A 24,643-nucleotide genomic window follows, 5' to 3' on the forward strand; every position below is an offset into this window, starting at 1 on the left:
CACCGATCCCCCAGAGAAAGAGATCCCAAAAAACCAACCCCCAGGAATATTATAGCCAAGTTCCAGAACTCCCAAGTCAAAGAGAAAATATTACAAGCAGCCAGAAGGACACAGTTCACATATCATGGAGCTGCAGTCAAGATCACACAGGACTTAGCAGCAGCTACATTGGAAGCTCGTAGGGCTTGGAATACAATATACCGGAAGGCAAAAGAGCTTAGAATGCAGCCGAGAATGAACTACCCAGCAAGGCTGAATGTCCTCTTCCAGGGAAAAAGATGGGCTTTCAATGAACCAGGGGAATTTCAAAGGTTCCTTTTGGAATGGCCAGAGCTGAACAGAAGGTTTGATCTTCAGATACAGGACTCAGGTGAAGCATGGAGATTGGAGGAGAGGGGGGGGAAATATGAGGGACTTAATGAGGATGAACTGCATGTATAGAAAAATGATACTGATAATATTCATATGAACCATCTCAGTTAATAGAGCAGGTAGAGGGAGCTTTTATAGTTGAAGCACAGGAGAAAGCTGAATTCGAAGATAAAATATGGTGTAAAAATGGAGTCAATAAGAAAAAAAGGGAAATGGAATGGGAGAAAGAAAAAGGAGAGGGGGAATAGTCCAAGCTATTTCACATAATAAGATTTTTTTTATTACAATGAGCTATTGCAATGATATGGAAGGGGGGAGGCAAGGGGAAATGAGGGAACCTTTGCTCTCATCAGAGATGGCTAGGAGAGGAAACAGCAAATATACTCAATGGGGTATAGACAACTGGAGTAAGAAGGAGGGGGGAGCAGGGGGAAGGGGTGGGGATGTAAATAAAGGAGGAGAGGATGGACCATGGGGGGACAGTGGTCAGATATAACACATTTTCCTTTTTTTTACTTCTTGCAAGGGGCTGGGATTGGATGGCCTGCCCAGGACCATAGGGCCAGGTGGATTCTGGGCCTAAGGGGTGGTATGGGGGCTCAGGGCTTCTTGGCCCCAGGACCAGGGATCTGTCTGCTACGCCACTCAGCAACCCTACAGCAGAGTCAGAGTGAAAGGAGAGAGAAAATACAGTACATGGTAGTGGAGAAATAAGAAAGGAGGGAGTTGCAATCAGCAATGGCAACGTTGGAAAAATATGGAAGTAACTTTTGTGATGGACTTATCATAAAGAATGTGATCCACTCACGACAGAGTTGTTGGTGTTGGAACAAAGACTGAAACACATTTTTTGTTATTATTATTTGGGGGAGGGTGCAGGGCAAGTGGGGCTGGGTGGCCTGCCTGGGGCCACATAGCAGGGTGATCTTTGAGTGTCTGAGGCCGGATTTGGACCCAGGTGCTCCTGGCTCAAGGGCCAATGCTCTGTCTACCACCCAGCCACCCCTACTATTATTACTATTTTATTTTATTTGGGGTCCTTTTTTTTCTTCTTTTTGGTTTTTGCAGGGCAGTGGGGATCAGGTGGCTTGCATGTCACATGGCTGGGTGATTATTGGGTTTATGAGGCTGGATATGGACTCAGGTGCTAGTGGCTCCAGGACTGGTGCTTCGTCCATTGCACCACCTAGCCATAGCTACAATTATTACTATTATTTTTTTAATTTTAATTTTTTTTCTCCCCCCTTTACTTTTTTGCCCAAGCAAGTCTATCTATATTCTTGGGGGGAGGGGTATTTTGTTTACTTGTAAACAAGTATATTTTATTAATGTAAAGAAAAACATTTGTACAAAATGAGAATAAAAAATAAAAAGAAAAGAAAAAAAAGAATTAAGAGTGGTTGAGAAAGACTTCCTGTTAAACATGATAATTTAGTTGAAACTTAAAGAAAACCTGACAAACCCTGATGAGGTCAAGAAAAATTTTTTGAATTTTTTCATCAGTGTGCTGAAAGAGGACAAGCTTGTTATTCTGAGTGACTTCAGGAAGTCCTTGGGAGGAATGAAGTTGGAAACAGCAATAGCAAAGGTCATTTACAACCAAAGAATTATGTATCTCATGACCTACTCATCAGCAACACTGTCTTCCATTTATATGAAAACAATAAAACATTGCTGATGCACCCTTGCAGCAAGCACTGGCATTTAAAAGATTTTGTCTGTGTAAGAAGAGACAGGATGTAACAAAGATGATGTGTGGTACAGAGTGCTGGACTGATCAGAGACTCATCCTGTCCAAACTAAACATTTGCATTCAACAAAAAATGGTGACCTCAAGACAAGATGACTATCAGAAGATAGCTTTGACATATTTGAAGACTTCTCTGAGTGAACCGATTGTTGCTGACTTGAAGGGAAAGTTGAGTCAGTACACATTTAGCAACAATGGAGCAGAAAAGGAAGGGGCAGTTCAGAGAACTGGTATACAGTACTGCATTTACTCATCTGGGCCAGAACACTCACAAACATCTGGATAGTTTTGATGAAAATGATGGGGAAATTCTAAATGAATAGATAAATGAAAAAATGAGAAATCCATAGGATTTACCAGTAGAACAGCTTATCTGTCTCTAAGGTTTAGTGTTTGATTCTATCAAAAATAAAGTGCAAGTAAAACTTAAGAGAGATTCAGGATTCTTGGCTCAGTTAAAAACTGATGACAGTATTATACTGAAAGCAACAATCCAAAGGCCCAGATTTGAACTCAGGTCCTCCTGACTCCAGGGCTGAAGCTCTTTCCACTGTGCAACCTAGCTTACCCCCTCTATAACTTTTTCATGCTTCTTCTCCCTAGAAGACAATAGGTGAGAAGAGGTTTTGGAAAAAGTTAAAGGCTTTATGTATTTAAATCATTCACTAATCATTTATTAGGGCCCTACTATCTATGCCCTGAAGACTTTTAATGGATCAAAGACCACAGGTGCATCTCAGCTACTCAGCACTGATAGAGTACATTAATCATTGATAAGGACATGATCCTGAGTGATAGACTGAACACTTCCAAAATGTTCTCAAAAATCTGTAATCAATCAATGCTAAAGTCAATGACTGAATACCTCAGGTTAAAGTCAAACCCTCTCTAGTTGAACTTGCAACTGAAGAAGAGCATTAAATATCATTAGGCTACTCTCATGTGCCAAAGCACCTGACTCTGATTCTATCCCAGCAGAGTTCTACAAGGGTCCATTGCTCTGAAATAAAAGCTGCTTGAAATCTTCTGGGTTATATGACAAGAAGAGAGTATCCCCCCCTAGATCAAAGCTGTCCCCATAAATGCCAGGAGCAGAACAGAGGTATGTATGCAATCTTTGTTGACCTAACCAAGGTTCTTGATACTTAATCTCGTTGTGAAGGCTGTGGAAGATCTCAAAGAAATTTGGTTTCCTGGAGAAGTATTATATTCCAGTTTCATTATGACATACTCACATAGGTTCTGGATAAATGGCAATGCTTTTCACACTTTCCAAGTCACTAATAGAGTGAGTAATCATGCATGATATTTTCCATGATGGTCAGATGCCTTCAACAAGGCTGAAAACAACATCACAGTCAGCTATTGAACTGTTGGTAAGTTAAAACCTGAAAAAGTTAAGTCAAGATTAAAATCAAGTGGGAGTCTATGTGTGACTTTTTGTTTACAGATAATTGTGCACTCAATTGTGCAGCCTATAAGGCTGAGATACAGCAGTTTCTGGATCGGTTCTCAGCCACTTGTGCTAATTTTGATCTAACAATCAATACCAAGAAAACAAGTTGTGCTGCAGCCAGCACCACACAATTCATATGTGGAACCATTGGTTATAGCAAATGAAGAAATTATGAATGCTGTGGATAAGTTCATTTAGCATTATACCTTCCAGAGATGTCCACATAGATGATGAGGTTGGCATGTACATTGGCAAAACAGGCTTAGTGGTTTGGGAGATTTTGAAAGAAAGTGTGGGGAGAAAAGGTATTAAACTGCATTCCAGACTGATGGTCTACAGAGTCATTGGGTGACTTGTTATATGTCTATAAAACCTGGACAATCCACCAATGCCATGCCAAAAAACTGAACTACTTCCATTTGTACCTGGCAAGATAAGGTACCAGCTACTAAGGTCCTCTCTTAAATTGAACTATCAAGCATTCAAATTCGACTGCAGAGAGCAAAACTCTAATGGACTGGACATATAATTTAAATACTAAATGTATGTTTAACTAAAGGGCTATTTTATGGAGAACTCTCACAAGACAAACACTCACATGGAACTCATAAGAAACATCATAAGAATACTCTCAAGTTCTCTCTGAGGAACTTTAGTAGTGACTGTGTGACATGAGGCACTAACAAAGAATGACCCAACCTGGCATACCTAACTCAAAGAAGATACAGTGCTGTGTGAGCAAAGCAGAATCACAATAGCATAAAAGAAGCATGAGATGCATAGAACTAAAGATATAGGTCAGTAGCTGCAACAGAGGATGGACAGCATTTCAGGCATGGGAGACAGTGAGAGAGAATGTCTAGAACTGAGAAATGAGGAATCTTGATCTTGAACCGGCTGGGAAGCCAGTGTCACTTATTAAAGATTATTTAGCAGGGAAAGTGGAAAAGTAGAAGGGGGCTAAGTTATAAAGGACTTTGCATGCTAAACAGAGCATTTGGTACAATATGGCTATTGAGAGCTTGGATTTATTTCTCTAAAAACTTAGATAGTTTTAAGAGTTCTTGAAATATAACTATTTTTGGGTCACAGCTTCTATGATTCTTAAATTTCCATGATTTTTTTTTCACAGCTTCTATGATTCTTAAATTTCCCATGTTTTTTTTTTCTCCTTGTTTTGTTTTACAGGTAAGGTTTTTTTGCTATGATTATATGTATTTTCTTTTATTTGTTAAGTCTTTTGATTTGGTCTTAATATTTCTTTAATTCTTAATTAATTCTTAATTAATTTCTTTAATGACTCTTAATGTCTTATGCAATTATTGGTATCCTATTTGCTCCATTCTAACTTTTAGAAAGTTTATTGCTTGTTTTATACCTCCTGTACAAATCTATTGTTTCCTTTTCCAATTATTTCTTCCATAGCTCTTCTTTCTTTTAGATTTTTTTGCTCTAGTATTCTCACTTCATTTATAAAAAACATTTTAAACTTTTTTGAAACTCGTACAAATCTTGTCAAAGAATTCTAGTTGAATTTTTTCCTCCCAGCTATGTTTTTCTTTACTTGTCAGTATTTTTGAGCCATTCTTTCTTCTGGATTTGGTGTTAAATATCCTCCCCATAATAGTTTTATTTGTTTGTTTGTTTTATAATTGCCAATTTTTTCAGTCTACTTCCTTTCTTCAGACTTGATTTTAGGGCTGTTCTCTGCTGTTTATCCAGAGGTAGGGTTTGGGCTGTCTTGTTGCTACTCTCTTGAACTGTTGTTGGATCTTAGGGAATCTAAGGCTGGGGACTTGAAAGTTTTCAGTGCTCCCAGAGTTGTCCAATTCAGAGCAAAGTTTTATTGCTGCCCTACTAGCCTGAGCTCTGTAAATTCTTGATCTGGGTTTTTTTTTCTGAGCAACAGTAGAATACTGCTGGACTCAACCATTATCTTTATAAAAAAAAAATTTATTTAAGGCAATGAGGATAAGTGACTTGCCCAAGGTCATACAACTAGGCAATTATTAAGTGTCTGAGTTCAGATTTGAACTCAGGTACTCCTGACTCCAGGGCTGGTGCTCTATTCACTTAACCACCTAGTTGTCCCCTCAACCATTATCTTTTGACTCAGTGACAGAATTGTAGGCTCCCCTTTAGTCTGAGATCCCTGTCCTGGCTAATCCTCTGCAGGTTGGTTTATCTGATTGAAATAAAATTGTGCTCTACCCCTTAAATCTAAGCCACATTGTTTCTGTTGCAGGTTTCCCAACTTCCTTCCTCAGTGCACCAGCCAGGGCCTCTCTACCTGGGAAATCCAATTGGTGCACAGTTCTGTGTTAGTCCAACTTGGATTGATACTCAGTCCTAGAACTGAGTATTGGGTGACAAAGCCACCAATTTTCCCCCATCCCAGTGCCCCAGTATACATGTATGGGGTGGTACCCAGTCATGGGTCTAGGACCTCCTTTTGTCTTTGTGTACAGCCTGGAGTGATTGCACAGTGTCCTTGATATAATCCTGCTCTATCTTCATACTCCCTCTTTTGTCTCCCTCTTTCAAGCATGACTTTGCTGTAACTTTTTTCCTGATTTTCCCATCAGGATATTTAGTTTAATGCATTTTCTAGACTTGTAAGAGGAGTTTTGTGGAGGGGAGCTTACTATACTTCTATCATTCTGTCATCTAAGCTCCCTCAATAAATTAAGACAGATTAGTAATGGTAATTGCTGAAAGCAGAAACAAAAAATTCATATGGTATTTCATAGAAGATGCCTCTACAACTTCCAGGGCAGGAATTCCTGTTTTTGTGTCATTGACCCTTTTGTCAGTCAGGTGAAGCCTGTAGATCCCCTTCTTAGAATAATGTTTTTAAATAATTGAAGATGCTATATTTCAGTGAAAGGACAGTGAAAAAAAAACTGGAATCCTTACCCTATCCAAATTCATTTACAGGGTCGGCTAGGTGGCACAGTAGATAAAGCACTGGCCCTGGAGTCAGGAGTACCTAGGTTCAAATCCAGTCTCAGACACTTAATAATTACCTAGCTGTGTGGCCTTGGGCAAGCCACTTAACCCCATTTGCCTTGTAAAAACCTAAAAAATTCATTTACAGACTTCTTGGAAAGCCATAGACCCTTTCTTCTGGAAAAGAGAGGATAAAAAGGCTTTGATGAACCTATAGCATACCTGCTTCCTTACCAGTTTGATTCAGTTTTTATATACCATAGAGGGTATTTTAGCAATATAGAAGTGAAATAAAGAAGATCTTGCTATCTTCTAAAAGAATCTGCAACTAAGGAACTTAGGAACCAGTTCTCCAATCACATCATGTAACTGAGTAGCAGTACTAGACCACTATCTCGGATAAGAATATAGACTCTTGAGCAACATTGTCAGTGCTTTCCAATTCTAAACTCAATTCCAATTTTTTTTTACTTTTATTTATTCATTTATTCATTCATTCATTCATTTAATTAATTATTTATTTTAGGGGGTTTTTTGCAAGGCAAAGTGACTTGCCCAAGGCCACACAGCTAGGTAATTATTATTAAGTGTCTGTGACCAAATTTGAACTCAAGTACAAGTGACTCCAGGGCTAGTGCTCTATCCATTGCACCACCTAGCTGCCCCTCAATTCCAATTTTTAACAACTAATTTTTCCCTTGTACTCTGTTTATATAATTACTGAAAGTTCAATTGATGCTTTTAATTTCTCTTTGCTTTTCACTAGGGGGCATTGTGTCTTTGCTGATTCTCATTATGTTCTAATGAGTCTTCTGATTAACTTACTTTTTCTTTTTTTTTTGGATTTTCATTCATTTTTTTAATATATATATATATATATATATATTACAAATGTTTTTATACATTACTAAAATATTCTTGTTTAAGAGTAAACATAATATCAGTAAACATAATATCCCTTCTCCCAAAAAATATAGACTCTCATGAGCAATAAAGAGAAAAAAATAAAAATAAAAAAATTTTTAAAATGTGCTTCAGTCTATGTTCCAACACCACTAGGTCTGTTGTGTGTGGATCACATTCTTTATGATAAGTTCATCACAAAAGCTACTTCTATATTTTTCATCATTGCCATTGCTGATTGCATTTCCCTCCATTCATACCTCCCCACTACTATATACTATATTTTCTCCCTCATTCCACTCTGTCCCTCTTCTTAAATGTGCTGCAGGGTAGCTGAGTGGCACAGCAGAGCCCACATACCACTCCTAAAGCCCAGCATCCACCCAGCCCTGTGGTCCCGGACAGGCCATCCAATCCCAGCCACTTGCAAGAAGTAAAAAAGAAAATGTGTTATATCTGACCACTCTCCGCCATGGGGTCCACCTTCTTCTCCATCACTCACATCCCCCCCTTCCCCCTGTCCCCCTTCTCTCCTTTTTACTCTAGATGTCTATATCCCATTGAGTATATATTATGTTTCCTCTCTGAGCCACATCTGATGAGAGCAAAGGTTCCCTCATTCTCCCTTGCCTTCCCCCCTTCCATGTCATTGCAATAGCTCATTACAATAATAAAAAAATCTTATTATATGAACTATCTTAGCCTATTCCACCTCTCCTTTCTCTTACTCCCATTACATTTCCCTTTTAGACATCGACTCCATTTTTACACTATTTTGTGTCTTCAAATTCAGCTCTCTCCTATGCTTCATCTATAAAAGCTCCTTCTACATGCTCTAGTAAATGAGAAGTTTCCTATGAGTATTATCAGTATCATTTTTCTATGCAGGAATACATGCAGTTCATCATCATTAAGTCCCTTATAATTTACCTTTATCCTCCACTCTCTATGCTCCACCTGAGTCCTGTATTTGAAGATCAAACTTCCTGTTCATCTCTGGTTGTTTCAGCAGGAACAATTGAAATTCCCCTGGTTCATTGATAGTCCATCTTTTTCCCTGGAAGAGGACATTCATTTTCCCTGGGTAGTTGATTCTCGGTTGCATTCTGAGCTCTTTGCCTTTCTGGAATATTATATTCTAAGCCCTGTGAGCCCTTAATGTAGTTGCTGCTAAGTCCTGTGTGATCTTGACTGCAGGTCCACAATATTTGAATTGTGTCCTTCTGGCTGCTTGTAATATTTTCTCTTTGACTTGGGAGTTCTGGAACTTGGCTATAATACTCCTGGCAGTTGTTTGTTTGTGTTTTTTTTTATTTCTTTCTGGGGGAGATCAGTGGATTCTCTTAATTTCTATTTTACTCTCTGCTTCTAGGATATCTAGGCAACTTTCCTATAGGAATTCTTTTAAAATGATGTCAGTAGGAATTCTTTTAAAAATGATGTGGGGGGTGGGGCAGAGCCAAGATGGCGACTAGAGAGGAACATCTCTTAGAAGCTCTCTCATAAAACTTCGAAACTAAGGACTCTAACTAAACTTTCAAGAGACAGAACCCACAGAGGGACCCAATGAGGCAGTTCTCCTACTCAAGGTAACCTGGCAAAGAGAAGAAAGGCTCTGCTCCACAGGGTTGGAGGGGCCGCCCGCCAAAGGGGTGGCCCTCCAGAGCAAAAGAACTTCAGCCTCCCAGAGGAAGCCCCAGGGCTCTGGGAGCTGTGGCTCACAGCAGCAGGGAAGTCTCCTGAGCTACACCTCGGGGAGCACCGAGCACAAAGTGGGGGAACAGCGGGGGACCTCTGCCAGAGCGAGCACATGAAGCCCAGCCCTCAGGGCACACAGCAAGCAACGTGGTCTTTTGGCAGCCCAGATTCAGGAACAGAAGCAGGCAGAGCCAGTAAGCAGGAGCCCCCAGGGCATGAGCCCATTGAACCTAGGGAGGGGAGTGAAGAGAGAGAGAAACTGCAGAGCTCTGTCCTGTGCCCCTGGAACAGGATTCTGGGGCTCTGACCACATTCAGATCCTGATCGCAGTCTAGGCCCCCCCAATAGAACAGCAGGGCCCCCCCACCTCAGCCCCGTGGCAGAGGGGGGCACATAAGGTCATTCACAGACCAGGAGGGAGGACAGAGCCTCACACACTGAGACCCTTGTGGGAGTGTCCCAAAAGCTCAGGAAGCACCCCAAAACCAGGCTCAGGCTGGGAAAATTAGCAAGCAGAGAAATAAGAAGAACACCATTGAGAAATATTTTGCCTATGAGCCCAAGAAGGATCAAAATACTCAGTCTGAAGATGAGGAAGCACAAGCTCCTGCATCTAAAGACTCCAAGAAAAACAGAAATTGGGCTCAGGCTATGAGAGAGCTCAGAAAAGACTTTGAAAATCAAATGAGGGAGTTAGAAAAAACACTGGGAAAAGAAATGAGAGAGATGCATGAAAAACATGAAAATGAAGTCAGCAGCCTAGTCAAGGAAATCCAAAAAAATGCTGAAGAAAATAGCATGCTAAAAACCAGCTTAGGTCAAATGGATAAAACAGTTCAAAAAGTTATGGAGGAGAAGAATGCTTTAAAAAGCAAAATTGGCCAGATGGAAAAAGAGATAAGAAAACTCTCTGAGGAAAAGAAATCCATCAGACAAAGAATAGAACTCAGAGAGATTGATGAATTTATGAGAAACCAGGATGCATTACTTCAAAACCAAAAAAATGAAAAATTAGAAGAAAATGTGAAACATCTCATTGAAAAAACAACTGATATGGAAAACAGACTTAGGAAAGATAATTTTAAAATTATTGGAATACCTGAAAGTCATGATTAGGAAAAGAGCCTTAACATAATTTTCAAAGAATTATGACAGGAAAATTGCCCTGACATTCTAGAAGCAGAGGGTAAAATAGAAATGGAGAAAATCCACCGATACCCCCAAGAAAGAGATCCCAAAAAACCAACCCCTAGGAATATTATAGCCAAGTTCTAGAGCTCCCAAGTCAAAGAGAAATTATTATAAGCAGCAAGAAGGACACAGTTCAAATATCGTGGAGCTGCAGTCAGGATCACACAGGACTTAGCAGCAACTACATTGGAAGCTCATAGGGCTTGGAATATAATATACCAGAAGACAAAAGAGCTTAGAATGGGGCAGCTAGGTGGTGTAGTGGATAAAGTACCACCTTGGAGTCAGGAGTACCTGGGTTCAAATCCATTCTCAGACACTTAATAATTACCTAGCTGTGTGGCCTTGGGCAAGCTACTTAACCCCATTTGCCTTGCAAAAAAAAAAAACTTAAAAAAAAAAGAGCTTAGAATGCAACCAAGAATCAACTACCCAGCAAGGCTGAATGTCCTCTTCCAGGGAAAAAGATGGACTTTCAATGAACCAGGGGAATTTCAAATATTCCTGTTGTAATGGCCAGAGCTGAACAGAAGGTTTGATCTTCAGATACAGGACTCAGGTGAAGCATGGAGATTGAAGGAGAGGGGGAAAATATGAGGGACTTGATGATGATGAACTGCATATATTCCTGCATAGAAAAATGACACTGATAATACTCATGAACCTTCTCAGTTAATAGAGCAGGTAGAGGGAGCTTTTATCGTTGAAGCACAGGAGAAAGCTGAATTTGAAGATAAAATATGGTGTAAAAATGGAGTCAATAGAAAAAAGGGAAATGGAATGGGATACCAAGATATCTCATATAATGACTTTTTTCTTCATTACAATGAGCTATTGCAGTGATATGGAAGGGGAGAAGGCAAGGGGGAATGAGGGAATCATTGCTCTCATCAGAGGTGGCTAGGAGAGGAAACAGCATATATACTCAATGGGGTATAGGCATCTGGAGTAAGAAGGAGAGGGGCGGGACAGGGGGAAGGAGGGCATGTGAGTGATGGAGGAGAGGATGGACCATCGGGGGAGAGTAGTCAGATATAATACATTTTCCTTTTTACTTCTTGCAAGGGGCTGGGATTGGATGGACTGTCCAGGACTATAGGCCCAGGTGGATTCTGGGCCTAAGGGGTGGTATGGGGGCTTGGAGCCTCTTGGCCCCAGGACCAGGGATCTGTCTGCTGTGCCACTCAGATACCCTACAGCAGAGACAGAGTGAAAGGAGAGAAAAAATATAGTACCTGGTAGTGGAGAAATATGAAAGGAGGGAGTTGCAATCAGCAATGGCAATGTTGGAAAAATATGGAAGTAAGTTTTGGATGGACTTACCATAAAGAATGTGATCCACCGGCAACAGAGTTGTTGGTGTTGGAACAAAGACTTAAGCACATTTATTATCATTATTATTATCATTATTATTATCATTATTATTATTATTATTATTATTATTATTATTATTTGGGGGGTGCAGTGCAAATGGGGCTGGGTGGCCTGCATGGAGCCACAGAGCAGGGTGATTGTTGGGTGTCTGAGGCCGGATTTGGACCCGGGTGCTCTTAGCTCAAGGGCCAGTGCTCTGTCCACCACCCAGCCACCCCTACTATTATTACTATTTTATTTTATTTGGGGTCTTTTTTTTTCTTTTTCTTTTTTTGGTTTTTGCAGAGCAATGGGGTTGGGGTGGCTTGCATGTCACACAGCTGGGTAATTGTTGGGTGTATGGAGCCAGATATGGGCTTGGGTGCTCCTGGCTCCAGGACTAGGGCTCCATCCATTGTGCCACCTGGCCATACCTACAATTACTACTATTATTTTTTTAATTTTAATTTTTTTTCTCCCCTTTATCACTCAAGCGAGTCTATATTTTTTGGGGGTTGTATTCTGTTTACTCTAAACAAGAATATTTTATTAATGTATAAAAACATATGTACAAAAAGAAAATAAATATTAAAAACTCAAAAAAATAAAATAAAATTATGTCAGGGCTCTTTTCCTGATAATGACTTTCAGGTATCCCAATAATTTTTAAATTATCTTTCCTGAATCTGTTTTCCAGATTTCTTCAATGAGATGTTTCACATTTTCTTCTTATTTTTAATTCTTTTGGTGTTGAATTATTGTGTCTTGACTTCTTGTAAAATCAACAGCTTCCTTTAGCTCCATTCTAGATTTGAAGGATTTGTTTTCCTCAGAGAGCTTTCTTATCTCTTTTTCCATCTGGCCAATTCTGCTCTTTAAAGCATTCTTCACCTTAATAACTTTTTGAACTATTTTATCCATTTGATTTATGCTGGTTTTTAACATTTTATTTTCTTCAGTATTTTTTTTGTATCTCCTTGACTAAGCTGCTTTCCTCTTTTTCATGTTTTTCCTGCATCTCTCTCACATTTCTTTTTCCCAATTTTTCTTCTATCTCCCTTACGTGATTTTCAATTTTTTTGAGCTCTGTCATAACCTGAGCCCAATTTCTGTTTTTCTTGGAGTCTTTAGATGCAGAAGCTTGTACTTCCTCATCTTCACATTGAGTATTTTGATCCTTCTTGGGATCTTAGACAATGTATTTCTCAATGGTGTTCTTTTTTCTCTGTTTACTCATTTCCCCAGCCTATGCCTGGTTTGAGCGTAATTCCTGATCTTTTGAGCATTATTGGGACACCCACACATACAAGGATCTCAGTGTGTGAAGCTCTGTCTTTCCTCCTAGTCTGTGAATGACCAGAAGCGCACCCCTCTGCCATGGGGCTGAAGTGGGGGGGGGGGGCTGCTGTTCTATGGGGGTCCTAGACTGTGATCAAGATCTGAATGTGGTCAGAGCCCCAGAGTCCTGTTCCAGGTACAGAGAACAAATCTTGAAGTCCCCTACCTTTGGTAGGCTGAGCACTCAAAGTTGAGTTGCCTGGGGGCTCCTGCTTATGGCTCCACCTGCTTCCATTTCCTGGACCTTGGCTGCTGCGGGCTGGACTTCACTCACTCGCTCTGGCAGAGGTCCCCCTGCTGATCTTCCCAGTTGTGCCCTGTGCTCCCCAGGGTGTAGGTCAAGAAACTGCCCCCACTGCTGTGAGCCAAGGCTCCCAGGAGCCCTGGAGCTGCCTCTGGGAGGCTGAAGTTCCTTCACTCTGGCGAGCTACCCCTCTAACCCGCCATGGAGCAGAGCCTTTCCACTGTTTTCCAGGTTATCCTCACTGGATCCCTCTGTGGGTTCTGTCTCTCAAAAATTTAGTTAGAGGCATAATTTTATGATTTTTGAAATATTATGGTGAGAACACGTAAGAGAGACTCTTTTCCTGTCACCATTTTCTTCTCATTAACTTTTTTTTTTTTACGTTTTTGCAAGGCAAATGGGGTTAAGTGGCTTGCCAAAGGCCACACAGCTAGGTAATTATCAAGTGTCTGAGACCGGATTTGAACTCAGGTACTCCTGACTCCAGGGCCAGTGCTTTATCCACTTTATCCACTGCGCCACCTAGCTGCCCCTCATTAACCAGGGAAATAATTTTTAAATGTAATGTCATAATGAAATCCTGTTCAGTATTATTAGGTGACTGAATTTTGTCCATTTTATTTAATTTTTTTATTTTATTTATTCTCTTAGTATAATTACTCTTCTTAAGAAGCAAGTGTCTTTGCTATCCTAGTTTTACCTTCAGAAACAGAAACTTTAGGCAATACAGTTTCCCTTTACAGTTCAGTTGAAGGATTATCTACACAAAGTAACCAATTTGACCTTATGATCCAAGGTTTTCAGAACAAAACTCCAAAGTAGATGTCTGCATAGAAGGAATAAGGAACTCTCATTCTTTGTCAGGTTTTAGAGGAATGCCTTTTCAAATATACAGGGCTAAACATTTTCCAGTTATATAATCTAGTTTTTCACAATGTTAATTCTACCTGTTGGATACTGCAACTCTGTTTATTTAGTATAGTATTTGTTATAGAGTGTCAGAAATGGGAGAAGTTTTTGAGATCTGGAACCACTCTTCATTTTAGGATAAGGAAATCGATCTGAAGAAATCATGACTTGCCCAAGTTCACATAGCTAGTTTAAGATGTAGTCATATTAACTCTAGACTTATTCTCCCAACCCAAAAGTCACTAGCAGGTTATATCCCTTTACCATCTTTCCCCAAAGGTTCTTGAACTATCTCATAGAGTAATAGGACTTCCTCTAATACCAAGTCCCCATTCTGGTGTCCTACCCAATATTAATTGTCAATATTAGTTAATATTGCTTCTGTTCCATTAATGTCATTCATTAGAGCCTCAATATCAATTTAACCAAGTAGCATCTATTCACTTTTACAAAGGGGTACTTACTGAGGACAGAAGTAGAAAAACATCTTTCCTTTGTCATCTCAGTCCTTGGGGATAGTGGGCTGAAACTTAAAATGGTTCCTATGAAGCATTCATCTCACCAAGTTTGTTTCCAAATGCAATGTAGTCAATGGATAAGTTACTTCTTTGCCTGCAAGAAAAAGCATCTCAACTGCCTTTGATCCACTGCTTGACTGGATCCCACAGAATGTTCATTGGAATTACACTGCTTACTCAATTTAGCTGCTATCAAACTCTAGTATAGATTCTAACCATCTTGAGATCTCAGAAAGCCTGCACCAAAGAAAAGAAAATACAGGAGGTAACTTTGTCCCAGACAGTCAACATTTAAGAAACCTAATTCTGTACTGGGGAGTTGAAGGATGGAAGATACCACCTCTTCTACTATCCCTCTGGAACTAATAAAGTGATACTTAAAACTTTATGGCCTGCAGGAAGGAGTGTTTTTCCATTGGTGTCTTTTTATAAACTCTCACAAAAGGCTCATGAGCCAGCCAAAAGGCCACTTTTTACAACACAATAGCTGGATGAGAACCAATCACAAAATATCCTTCTAATGCTCTGTAATAGAGATTCAGGTGCCACAATGCTGTGTTATCATGAACTTCTAGTAGTAGGCTCACCTTCCCAAGACAATCAACCAATAAACATTTATTAAGGACCTTACTTTATGCCAAGTACTGATTGTGCTGAGGATATAAAGAAAAACAAGTCCATACTCTCAGGGAGTATACAATCTAAAGAGTAAGACATAATTGCAAACAGTTTTGCAAACATCTTTGTCCCAACAAGATGTGTGCAGGATAAATAGGAAACAATCAGAAGGCACCAGAATTAGAAGGGGGACTGGAAAAAGTGTCCTATAGAAAGTAGAATTTTAGTTGGAATTTAAAGGAAGCCAGAGAAGCAAAGAGGTAGAAATAAGAAAGAACAATATTCCAGACATAGGGGAATAGCCAGTGAAAAAGTCTAGAGCTAATAGATTGAATATTTTATTTGAAGAATAGCAAAGAAGCAATGTCATTGGATCAGAGAGTAGTTAGGGGTGGGTGGGATGGGGAAGATATAAGAAGACTGGAAAGATGAGGGAGGGGGAGGGGGTTATGAAGGACTTTGGATGCCAAATAAGGGATTTTTTTTATTTGATCTTGTAGATGATTGAGAGTCACTGGAATTTATTGAATAGAGGGATAATATGATCAGACCTGAACTTAAGGAAAATCATGTTAATAATTAGAGGATGGATAGGAGGATGGACTGGAGTTAGGAAAAATTTGTGACAGGTAGATCAACAACAGACTTCTTTTAAAAAATTATTTTTCCAATTATATATAAAAATAGTTTTCAGCACTCATTTTTGTAAAGTTTTCTTCCACCTACCCTAAGATAGCAAGTAATCTAATTTGGGTTATATATGCATAGTCAGGTTCCACAAATTTCCATATTTGTTGTGTTATGAAAGAAGAGTCAGAACAGAAGAGAGAAAGAAAAGAAAGATAAGAAAGAAAAAACAAAAAACTTAAAAAGTGAAAATGTTATGCTTTGATCTGCATTCAGACTCCATAGTTCATTCTCTGACTATGGATGTCATATTCTTTCAAAAATCTTTTAGAATTGTCTTTGATCACTGTATTACTGAGGAGAGCTAAGTTTATCATAGTTGATCATCACAAAGTGTTGCTGTTATTATGTACAATGTTCTGGTTCCACTCAATTCACTCAGCATCAGTTCATGTTAGTCTTTTTAGATTTTTCTGAAATCTGCCTGCACATTATTTCTTATAGAACTATAATATTCCATTGCATTTGAATACCTAATTCATTCAGCCATTCCCCAACTGATGGGCATTCCCTCAATTTTCAATTCTTTACCACCACAGAAAGAGCTACTATGAATATTTTTGTACATGTGGGTCTTTCCACCTTTTTTTTTAGTTTTTGTCTTTTGCAAGACAGTGAGGTTAATTAAGTGACTTGCCCAAGGCTACACAGCTAGGTAATTATTAAGTGTCTGAGGCCAGATTTCTGAGGCCAGATTTGAACTCAGGTACTCCTGACTCCAGGGCCGGTGCTCTATCCACTGCGCCACCCAGCCACCCCTCTTTCCACCTTTTTTTTTATTATCCCTTTGAATACAGATCTAGTAATAGTATCTCAAGCAGCATACTGTTAAAATAGTTCAGACTTGAAGAGATGTGGACCTCCATCAAGGACTATCAGTGTCATTATCAGAGGAGAGAAGGGGACATATATGAGAAATGTTGCAAAGGTGAAATCAATGAGCGTTGGGTACAGATTGGATAGGACTGAAAAAGAGTGAGGAGTTCAGGCTAACTCCTATGTTGTGATCCTGGGAGACTGAGAGGATGGTATTGCTTTCTATAGTAATATGGAAAATAGGATGGAGCAGGTTTTTTAAGGTAATGAGTTGTTTGGAGTTTAATGAATTTAAGAAGATGTCTTTGAGACGTTCAATTTAAGATATATGAAAGGTGGTTGAAGATGCAAGATGGAAGGTCAGCAAAGAGTTTGGAGCAGCATATATAAATCTGAGAATCATCATAGAGATGGTAATTAAATCCATGGGAACTGATGGGATCACTAAGTGAAGTAGTATAAAGAAAGAAGAGAAGAGGACCCTAAGATAGAATCTTGAGGTACATGGTCAGAGGAAGTGACCTGGATGAAGATTCAGCAAAGAATACTGAAAAAGCTCAGGTAGAAAAACAAGGAGAGAGTAGTATCCCAAAAAATCTAGAGAGAAAAGGGTTATCAAGGAGGATATGGCTGTGTCAAAAACTGCAGAGAAATCAAGAAGGATGGGGATTAGGAAAAGACCATTGGCTTTGCAGTTAAGAGATCATTTTGTAACTTTGGAGAAAATAGTTTTGGTTGAATGATGTGTCAGAAGCCAAGTTATTGAGAGTGAGAGAAAAGGAAGTAGGAGTTTTTAGCCACAAAATTCATATAAGATATAGGACAAAAGTTAGCAGGGACAGAAGAATCACATAAGATTTCTTCAAAGATGGAGACATGGGCATGTTTATATAAAATAGGGAAGAGATTGAAGATAATTGAGGGAACTGTGTACTAGAGATGGGATCAGTCAATCAATAAACATTTATTAAGCATTATTATTTGCCAAGTATCCTGCAAAGTGCTAGGAATAGAAAAAGAGGCAAAAGAGAGGTTTCTGCCTTCAAGGAGTTTAAAATCTAATGGGGGGAAGGGAAGAAGAAGATAAGATGCAAACAAATATTTACAAAGCAAGCAAGGCATGGAGTGGTATCACTTATGCAAATAGATGGGTTTGCCTTGAGAAGGGCCAGCTTTTCATATGATCCAGGGGTGATCTACTATCCATGTGATAGTGGTAGAAGATTTCAGGGATGTAAGATGAAGAGGCAATAACAAGGCTTTTGTTGGTCAATTCCCTTTTATAAAGGCAAATTCAGGACCACTACTCATATCTCCCAACTGAATCTCTTCCAAAGAAGGTTTATTCCAAAATATTCAAACATTGATGCCGTTAATTATTGCTTTCCCAACCAAACATTTGAACAGAATCTTGAAAAAATGAAATATTTCAATAATAGGTGGAAATCTGGAGCAAGTCTTATGAGTTTCATTAGACATACTAAAAGGACTGTTTTACTTTTCTCATGTCTAATAGTATTAAGAATGAAGAGCTTTCTTTTCTTTCTATGACACCAATTTGATGCTGATACCTAAACCAGGAAGAGTTAAAACACAGAAAGAAAATTATAGACCTCTCTCCCTGATGAATATAGATGCAAAAAATCTTAAATAGAATCTTAGCAAAACAATCACAAGTTATCACTAGGATAATACATTTTGACCAAGTAGGATTTATCCCAGGAATGCAGGGTTGGTTCAATATTAGGAAAACTGTTAGTATAATTCCTTATTTCAACAAAAACCTATCAGAAATTATATGATTATATCAATAGATGCTGAAAAAGCTTTCGACAAAATACAGCACCCATTCCTACTAAAAACACTAGAGAGTGTAGGAATAAATGGACTATTCCTTAGAATAATTAGCAGTATCTATCTGAAACCATCAACAAGCATTATATTCAATGGGGAGAGGCAAGAGGCATTCCCAATAAGATCAGGGTGAAACAAGGATGCCCATTATCACCACTACTATTCAATATCATATTAAGAATGTTAGCTTCAGCAGTGAGAGAAGAAAAAGAAATTGAAGGAATTAGAATTGAGAAGGAAGAGATAAAACTCTCACTTTTCGCAAATGACATGAGAATCCCAAGAAATCATCCAGAAAACTACTGGAAACAATTAGCAATTTTAGCAGAGTGGCAGGATATAAAATAAACCCTCATAAATCCTCAACATTTCTATATATGACTAGCAAGAAACAGGAAAAGCTAGAAAGAGAAATCCCATTCAAAATAACCTCAGACAATATAGCATACCTGGGAGTCTATTTGCCAGGGCAGTTTCAGAAACTTTTTGAAAACAATTACAAGACACTTCTCACATAAATAAAATCAGATTTAAATAACTGGGCAAACATAAACTGCTCATAGATAGGTCGAGCTAATATAATAAAAATGACAATGCTACCAAAACTACACTACCTGTTTAGTGCCCTGCCAATCAAAATTCAAAAAAATTACTTTAGTTAGAAAAAGTTGTAAGTAAATTCGTATGGAGAAATAAAAAGTCAAGAATTTCCAGGGATTCAATGAAAAAAGTGCAAAAGAAGGTGGCTTAGCCCTACCTGATTTAAAATTATATTATAAGGCACTAGTCATCAAAACTGTCTGGTATTGGCCAAGAAATAAGAGTGGTGGACCAGTGGGATAGACTAGGTGCAATAGCAGGAAACTATGCTGTTTGATAAACCCCAAGAGTCTAGCTATTGGGATAAAAACTCTCTTCTATAAAAACTGCTGGGAAAAATTGGAAGTTGATATGGAAAAAACTTAGATTAGACCAACACCTCATACCCTATACCAAGATAAGATCAAAATGGATATAAGATTTAGACATAAAAAACAATATTATAAGCAATTGGAAGATCAAGGAGTAGTTTACCTGTCAGATCTATGGAAAGGGAAGCAGTTTATGACTAAGGAAGAGATGGAGAACATCACTAAAAACAAACCAGATGATTTTGATTACACTAAATTAAAAAGTTTTGCATTGGGGTGGATAGGTGGCATAGTGAATAGAGCACTAGCCTTGGAGTCAGGAGTACCTGGGTTCAAATCCGACCTTAGATACTTGATAATTACTTGGCTACTTGGCTTTGTGGCCTTGGGCAAGCCACTTAACCCCATTGCCTTGAAAAATCTAAAAAAAAAAACCTTTTGCATAGACAAAACCACTGTAACCAAGATCAAAAGAAATGTAGTAAACTGGGAAACAATCTTTACAACTAGTATTTCTGACAAAGGACTCGTTTCTAAAATATACAGAGAACTGAGTCAATTTTTTTTTTAAAAAATAGTCATTCCCCAATTGACAAATGGTCAAAGGATATGGAAAGGCAATTTACAGATGAGGAGATCAAAGTGATCCATAGCCATATGAAAAATTGCTCTAAATCATTACTTATTAGAGAAATGCAAATTAAAGCTTCTCTGAGGTACCACCTCACACCTCTCAGACTGGCCAATATGACCAGAAAGGACAACAATCATTGTTGAAAGGGTTGTGGGAAATCTGGGACACTATTACACTGTTGGTGGAGCTGTGAACTCATCCAACCTTTCTGGAGAGAAATTTGGAACGATGCTCAAAGGGCAACAAAAATGTGCATAGCCTTTGATCCAGCAATACCACTACTGGGTCTATACCCTGAAGAGATGATGAAAAAGTGTAAAAACATCACTTGTACAAAAATATTCAGAGCAGCCCTGTTTGTGGTGGCAAAGAACTGGAAATCAAGCAAATGTCCTTCATTTGGGGAATGGCTTAACAAACTGGTATATGTATGTCATGGAACACTATTGTTTTATTAGAAACCAGGAGGGATGTAATTGAGGGAAGCCTGGAGGGATTTGCATGAACTGATGCTGAGTGAGATGAGCAGAACTGGAAAAACACTATACACCCTAACAGCAACATGGGGGTGATGATCAACCTTGATGGACTTTCTCATTCCATCACTGCAACAATCAGGGACAATTTGGGGCTGTCTGTAATGGAGAATACCATCTGTATCCAGAGAAACAACTGTGGAGTTTGATCAAAGACCAAGGACTATTACCTTTAATTTAAAAAAAAAACATATCTTATTGTCTGATCTTGCTATCTCTTATACTTTATATTTCTTCCTTAGGGATATGATTTCTGTCTCATCATATTCAATTTGGATCAGTGTATACCATGGAAACACTATAAAGACTGGCAAATTGCCTTCTGTGGGGGGATGGGGAGGGAAGTAATATTAGGGGAAAATTATAAAACTCAAATAAAATCTTTAAGTACAAAAAAAAAGAATGAAGAGCTTTTTAAAATCTTAAACCTCTCATTTTGCTGAGATTTTTTTCTTCTTTTTAAATCCTAATTGCTCTGATGAATAAAGTACTATTTAAAAGACGTGCTGAGAAAAACTGACCTTTACTAAAGCAAGTCAAACCTGAGATCTTTCCAGATCATAACAGACAATTAGTGTATCACTAGTGATTCATAGTATTAAGCTAAAATCCCAGCTATTGGGGTAAGAATTCATTATTTGATAAAAACTGATAGGGAAAACTAGAAAGCAGTTTGGCAAAATACCAACATCTCATACAAATTGTGTACCAAAACAAGCTCCAAGAGGGCACAATTTAACCATAGAAATGTCATAAACAGATTAGAAGACCATGGAAGAAAACTGTCAGACCTTTGACTAGTGGAAGCATTTATGACCAAATAAAAGATCAAGAGGTTCAGAAGAGGTCAAACAGAAAATTTTGATTTCATAATAACATAAAATTATTTACAAACAAAACCAGCTAAAATTAGGAGATAAGCAGAAAATTGGGAGGTGGAGTGGGAACATATAGCAAGTTTCTCTGATAAAAGTCTCATTTTTAAGTCTCTTAAGGGAATTGACTCAATTTACTTTAAAAAAATATTCCTCTATTAATATGTGGTCAAAGGATGTATATAAACAATTTTCAGAGGAAGAAATCCTTTTGGTTTTAACATTTTGGATAAAGAATTGTGTATATAGTAGAAAGATATAGTAGATATATATAATAGAAAGATCAGAAGATCTGTGTTTAGTGATTTATTCTAGTTAAATTACTGTGTGATCCTAGGCAAGTTATTCTTCCTGGGTCTAAGCTCCTTCATCCATAAAGTGCAAAGCTTACAAACTCTACCTTGTTGGGTTGTTGTAAAGATGAAATGTTAAAATGGGTGTGAATGTGCTTTGAAACTAGGGTTTTATGTAAATATGTCTAACTGTATTCGGATGGAGAAAGGGGTGGAGCTGTATGCTTGAAGAGGAGTGCTACTCCTTCTCTCTGGCCTCCACCTTTATATTGGGGGAACTAGTCTTCTAGCTCCTTCCAGGTTTTACCATGGTGGGTGATTTTCCCCTTAAAGTCTTATTCTGTCCCTTCTAGGCAACTTGATGTTCATTTTGCTTATCAACCAGAGAAACAATAAAGGGAAATTTTCCTGAAGCCATTTGCTACTTCATAAAACTTCCTCCTATCAGGACACTGCTGACTCAATTTGTATCTGACTATGAGTGAATTTTTTTTGGGGGGGGTGAGGAAATTCTAATAATATGTGTCAATAAAATCTCTTCCATTTGACTAGAGCCTCAAGCTTAGATAAATCTCAGTGATTAGAAGATTTTCCCCTCCTTTGGTGAACATAGTCGCCTCTTCAGTTCTCATTTCTTCCATTAATGCACATAATGAATATATCATGAACTGTGATGTTAAAAACTTTTCAGGGTCTTTAGCTGTTATGGCTATGAGAAATCTGAGACTACATTCTGAAAAGGATTAGAGTTACCAGGTCCTCTATCTACAAGCCTTTCTGTCCTGGATGGTGGCTATATAGGGGCTAGCTGGAATCAGGACTGGTAATCTGGGAGTACTGTTGTTCAAGGGACTCTTGTGTTTAACTGCCCTTCAGTGACTGTTGATTGATATTTGATATTTGGTTCCTTTTGCTCCTATGTTGGCAGGCTCAGTCTCCAAAGGGATTGTTCTAAATAAAAGATGATCACTGTGGAAGTTTGGCTGCAAACAGGACCAGTAGGGGCGGCTAGGTGGTGCAACGTATAAAGCACTGGCCCTGGAGTCAGGAGTACCTGGGTTCAAATCCAGTCTCAGACACTTAATAATTACCTAGCTGTGTGGCCTTGGGCAAGCCACTTAACCCCATTTGCCTTGAAAAAAAGCAAAACAAACAAAAAAACAGGACCAGTAGTCTGGGATGTGCTGGGATTCCTATTTCAATAAGTCTTTGAGTGGTCTCTGCTATGTTGAATAGAATAAGGCTCTATCATACATGTAATTCTTTATTGTGCTTACTTAATAGAGCCAGTGACAATGATAGAAACCAGAAGAGGTCAAAAATAGGACATAGAACATTTTAGAAGGAATAGGGAGAAATAAAAGAAGACCATGATGTCAGTTATGTCAAAGAACTGTGATTTCACTGCTATGGAACAGCTTCCACCAAGGCAGATTGGAAACCTATAATTACATGAAAAATATTTTGGAAAAACAATAATTATGTAGGAATATGTAGAAATAAAATAGAGAAAAGTTAAGCAAGATATGCAGAATAAAAGTTAATTGTCCTTTAAATCAGAACAAGGTAGCAGAGATAAATCTAAAAGATTGAGGGTTTCCAAGTAAACTGGATTTCTACTACCAATAAGTAAAGTTGACTTCAGTGCTGGCTGTTATCTATACAAGTAGTCAGCCAAAGCTGGCTCTCATTGTGTCCAATAATAAATTCTCATTAGAGAGATCTGCTTGAGTAACCAGTGCACTGAATTGGCCACTTCTTTCTTTGTTTTTTTTACTTCTATTCAAAAAGGAGGAGAAAGATAGGGGCGGCTAGGTGGCATAGTGGATAAAGCACCGGCCCTGGAGTCAGGAGTACCTGAGTTCAAATCTGGTCTCAGACACTTGATAATTACCTAGCTGTGTGGCCTTGGGCAAGCCACTTAACCCTGTTTGCCTTACAAAAACCTTAAAAGAAAAAAAAAGGAGGTGGGGCAGCTAAATGGTGCAGTAGATAGAGCATCTGCCCAGGAGTCAGGAGTACCTGAGTTCAAATCCAGCCTCAGACACTTGATAATTACCTAGCTGTGTGGCCTTGGGCAAGCCACTTAACCCCATTGCCTTGCAAAAACCTAAAAAAAAAAGAGAGGAAGGAACTAATAAAGCATACTTAATACCAAACTGTTATAGCATGTAAACAATGCAGATGAAAACTCTAAATTACCAAACATTATTGTTATTTCTTTTGTCATTAAAGAAACAAAATTCAAGTTTGATATTTGAAGTGTAAAGGCAACAAAAATATTAAGCATTAAATCCCAGATCTATACCCTTTCTCATTTTATTCTATTTCACAATTGAAGATTTCGTTGTTTTGCCTGCCTGTTTTTGCTTTGTGCTGTTTATAACTGGAGTGTGAAACTAACAGCTCTCTTCTTGGGCTTTTTATTTACAGAGTCTGATGACCAAAAATCCTCTAGAAGGAGCCACAGATGGAAAGAATCAGTGTGACCAAATAGGGGCTGGGGATCAGACCCAACCATTTGGGGCCTTCTCCTTGCAAATGCTGCAGAAGAAACTGAAGGAAGCAGCAAGGAAAATCTCCAGCCTAAGCCAAGAGAAGCAGCAGCTCATTGAAATGGGGAACAGACTTCGTGCTGAACTGAGTAAAAAAAAGGGTAAATGCTTCCAGAATACTAGCATGAATCTCCAGGAATAGAGTGAAATGAGTAGTTTGAATGAGCAGAATTTGCAGTCTTA

General features: G+C 38.6%; 1 protein-coding gene across 13 annotated transcripts in view; it reads left to right on the plus strand.

Annotated features, from left to right (window-relative positions):
• CCDC57 (coiled-coil domain containing 57) overlaps nucleotides 1-24,643 on the plus strand; it is a 290,352-nt gene that overhangs the window by 173,732 nt on the left and 91,977 nt on the right. For all 13 annotated transcript variants that reach the window (XM_074224817.1, XM_074224825.1, XM_074224822.1 and 10 more), the window contains one exon: nucleotides 24,339-24,561. In XM_074224817.1, the coding sequence (XP_074080918.1) occupies nucleotides 24,339-24,561 (223 nt within the window). The remainder of the gene's footprint in view (nucleotides 1-24,338; nucleotides 24,562-24,643) is intronic.

The sequence above is a fragment of the Macrotis lagotis genome, chromosome 2 (assembly GCF_037893015.1).
Source record: "Macrotis lagotis isolate mMagLag1 chromosome 2, bilby.v1.9.chrom.fasta, whole genome shotgun sequence".
Lineage (NCBI taxonomy): Eukaryota > Metazoa > Chordata > Mammalia > Peramelemorphia > Peramelidae > Macrotis > Macrotis lagotis.